Source organism: Gymnoscopelus braueri, assembly GCF_963280865.1.
Source record: "Gymnoscopelus braueri genome assembly, chromosome: 11".
In the NCBI taxonomy this organism is placed as follows: domain Eukaryota; kingdom Metazoa; phylum Chordata; class Actinopteri; order Myctophiformes; family Myctophidae; genus Gymnoscopelus; species Gymnoscopelus braueri.
Genome location: NC_137613.1, coordinates 35919158 through 35923236, shown reverse-complemented (window position 1 = coordinate 35923236; position 4079 = coordinate 35919158). Strand labels below are relative to the sequence as shown.

Here is a 4079-nt window from a genome sequence, read left to right as displayed (position 1 = left end):
ATGTTCAGATGTTTGACTTTCAACAGACCTTCGCGCATGCGATTTAGATCAAAAACGCTATATTCTGTCCTTTGTCAAGATGCTATTCTAGTCTACTGGTCTATTGACTGCAGTAGGCTATTTACATTTTGCTGGTAATATTAAGAATATGTCTAATATTACAGGCAACAAATGTCATTCTTAATATTTCATTCCAATTGCATTCTAAGTAGTCACAGATTCGTCCCGTTATGTCTGCGATATGGGATAACACTTTGAATATCCATCATTTCTTCCTTCATTGCGTTTCATTAGACAAATAAGTAGACTAAATTGTATTTATATACTATATATATATATATATATATATATATATATATATATATATATATATATATATATATATATATAAAAATACAATATATATATATATATATATATATATATATATAGCGCTGCGGGGCTGAATATTCACATTAATTTCCCCATTTTGAAGTTTAAACTAAACCTATGGTTTAATAGGCCGAATAATGGTCAATTTATTTATTCATACGGATTCCTTAATAACTGGATATACTAATGATCAGAATTCAGAGATACCAATTAATACAATGGCCTAATTCAAAGGAAATTTACCCGGTGTCCTGATGCCATTTTTATTTCAGGAGAAGTCGAAGAACCCGTGAAGTTGTTAAATTACAGAGGTGTAGACTGTTGGGTTTAGAAGGCATAGCTATTAGGCTATATGTGCAGGGCTGTGTCTTTACATATACAATACGTTGTATATTTTCTCACATTTAATGTTGATCTGCAGCAATAGGCGTTCTAAGTGAAATATCACCTGGTGCTCCATATTGGTATTTTAATCTCATCCACGCGGACCAGATATCAGCTATATGCAATAGCCTAATCCAATTTATGATCATTCTTTCAAAATACTGTAGCATATTCGAAGTAATGCAGCCTCTGTAGACAGGAGTTTAAATGCTTAAAGAAAATGAATTAAATTGGCTTTCTGAACATTGAAATATAATGAAATAGCCTATTCAAATGTATGTTTTAGTAGCTATACCTGTCACGCGATTACTGCGTTTATTGCCACATTCAATTTTTAAATGACTAAAAGTCTGCTGATTCCATATTTTATTTTGTATTTATTTGTATTTATTTTTAGGAGTCGGTTCTCGGTGGGCATCCTTTTTATTTCAGAAATGTTTATACATAAACTACCTATTTATTGTGACCCGGGTTACAGAAGTCAGCAACAACAATCAGCAGCCAACTTGGCCTTAAATCACATAACATAATTCGTAGGGGAATTCAGAGGGGAAGGGTTTGAAAACACTAATAGCTCAGATCTGCCTGTACTAATGGCATTCTTACGAATAAAGGCGCAAAATCGGTAAATAATAATAAAAATGATTTTTTTTTTGGGGGGGGGGAGAGACAATTGTTTTAAATGTTCCCACTTAATCCCTCAATGTCTTGATTTTGAATAGGTCTAATGATTTAATAATCTTTATGTTTAAGCTGATGTGTCCATTCCATAGGCGCAAAAAAAAGAATGTGATTGACATTCTGGTTAAGTGTCTGTAAAATGTTATAACACGTAAAATATAAAATAGGCCTACTCCCCTCATCATTCATCCAGCCATCATAATTTGTAGATATTATATACATTATTATAATAATTATTATTATTATGCTATTATTACAGTACGGAATGTATGGCAGTGAAACGAGAGCCTATATACTCGAGCTTGACACAAACTCGTCGCTAGATGGCAATGTCCACTTATATTTCTAACAACTCAGCCTGGTGTTGACTAACACCTTTCACTCAAGTGAAATTTAAGGCCACATTCAGCATTAATAATTCAGAACCATAGCCTTATCCCAAACAATATTTTGTGTATCAAACAAACATTTAGGCTATAATAGTGAGTCGACTGCAAGCTTTAGACCTATATATAGCTCGCTGCAGTGAAAACCAACATTAACGTCTGAGGGTAGAACAATTAAGTAATAGCCTAATTTTCTCGCAAATCATAACCTTGGTCGGATTCAAAACAAAATGTGAAATAAATTGGTAATTTCTGTCGTCAAGTAGGCTATATACATACGTGAATTAGAGTCAACCAAGTCCATATTTTATTAAGGGACGGGCATTAACACCGACATTAAGTGACACACAAATGGTCTTGATATCATGCCGGAAAATTTACTCTATATACAACCACATTAATACGCACACATAAAAAAAAGAAGCTATGATTGATATGAACACACATATTCCGGACGATTATCTAAGCGTTATAATACGAATTGCACCATGGGATTTGGTATGGCTGAGAAGAATAGATCCGATGAGTCTAAACTTCATATAAGCATGTGAGTAGCTCTTAAAAAGGAAGTGGAATGGATTAATATTTAACAATCCCAACAAGTTCACATACTTCTGTCCGTCACTTCTTTTGAATCTCCTTTTCTGATTTTTTCCCCCCTGAGCTGATAGTGAGCATGCAAAAAAACAAAAACAGTCACAAATATTCTCTCCCCCCCCCCCCCCCACTTGATGAGGACTCCGTGAACAATATTTTACAACAATGGGTGAAAATGGTGGCCTCCCCAAGCATTTACAGGCTCAACACTTTGTTCCAAAAGCTCCGGGAACACATTTGGCAACATACACATATGAATCATGTTCAGTCAGGAAACAGTTCGTTGTTTCAATCCAAAAGTATTATTGTGTGTGTGTGTGTGTGTGTGTGTGTGTGTGTGTGTGTGTGTGTGTGTGTGTGTGTGTGTGTGTGTGTGTGTGTGTGTGTGTGTGTGTGTGTGTGTGTGTGTGTGTGAAATAGTTTATTTTCCACCAATGTTGTCCTTTTAAAAAGAAAAAAAAAACTAGCTGATCGTTTTCACTTTGTGGACAACTTTCTTCTCCTTTACGCGTCTGTTTTGAAACCATATTGTGACCTGTCTCTCGGACAGGTTGGTTTGAGCCGATATCCTCCTCCGTTTGTCCTTCGTGATAAATTTATTGGCGGCGTACTCGCGCTCAAGTTCCTTCAGTTGCACCTTGGTGTATGGCACGCGCTTCTTTCTTCCACGTCGGTATGAACCCGCGTCCCCTCCGACGTGAGACACCGCGTCTGAATGGGTAAACGACAAGACAAAGAGTTAGGATAAAAAAAAAGAAAAAAAACTACCCCTAAATAATTTAGCATAACTAACAACCGCAGGTCTACCCATTTACTGAATAGGTCATTTTTTATCTATTTAAAAAAAAATACTCAATTTACATTTGCTTGCCAGTAGGCTATATTATTTGTGGTTACAACAAGGTAAAAGCTTGGATTGTGATTATGTAGCCTACCTGGTATCGAGGTCTTCCACATGTGGCTCGGCTGGGGCTGCTCCTTGGCGCAATAGACTTGGCTGTTCCATCCATTTGTGGTGAGAGTCCACGGTTGATAGCTTTCCATGGGCAGCAGTGGCTCGTGTCTGGCCTCCACTGGCCCACTGATAGTTGGCACCACGGGCACGTCCAGGTAACTGGGCACAGGCTGGTAGGGGCCTGAGGGGTAGGTCGGATAGAAGGCGAATTCCTTTGCCCGAGAGGTGAAATCGTCACCCGAGGCGGACGTGTCCATGTATTTCTCTCCGTACGCGGAGGGGGGCTGCGTTCCGCATGACTTTATGCTGCTGTGATGCGACATTCTGCACGGGTAATAGCCACTACCAAAGTATCCATACGGTAGAGACGCACTTGACGAGCTCTGGGCGGCCGAGCAGGGGCTGCACTGCTTCACCGGCTCGCCCATGCCAGAGGTGGGCACGTCGCTAGACGAGTACGCGGTGCTCGGTGCCAAGGAGGCAGGGTGCGCCATCAGATTCCTGCACTGGTTCGCCGCAAAGTTGCCACCAGCGAAACCCTCCATGTTCTTGCTCACTTCATCGGAACCGCCGCCGTTGTCGTAGAGGAACATCACCGACGGGTCGACCCAGCGAGGACGGAGGAGCAGTGACGTTGTCATAGCACGACATCCAACATTGAGGCTTCTGGCTCTTTTTTAAAAAGCCCAGAGACTGAAAAAAGG

General features: G+C 39.5%; 1 protein-coding gene across 1 annotated transcript; it reads right to left on the bottom strand.

The window, feature by feature from the left end:
- Positions 1–2883: 2883 nt before the first annotated feature.
- On the bottom strand, positions 2884–4079 carry hoxa13a (homeobox A13a; the record flags this gene model as incomplete). Its single annotated transcript, XM_080441795.1, has 2 exons — positions 3356–4079; positions 2884–3131 (listed from the first exon to the last, which is right to left on the bottom strand). Exons 1-2 carry the CDS (start codon positions 4014–4016, stop codon positions 2884–2886), a joined length of 909 nt encoding a protein of 302 aa, XP_080297921.1. The 5' UTR covers positions 4017–4079.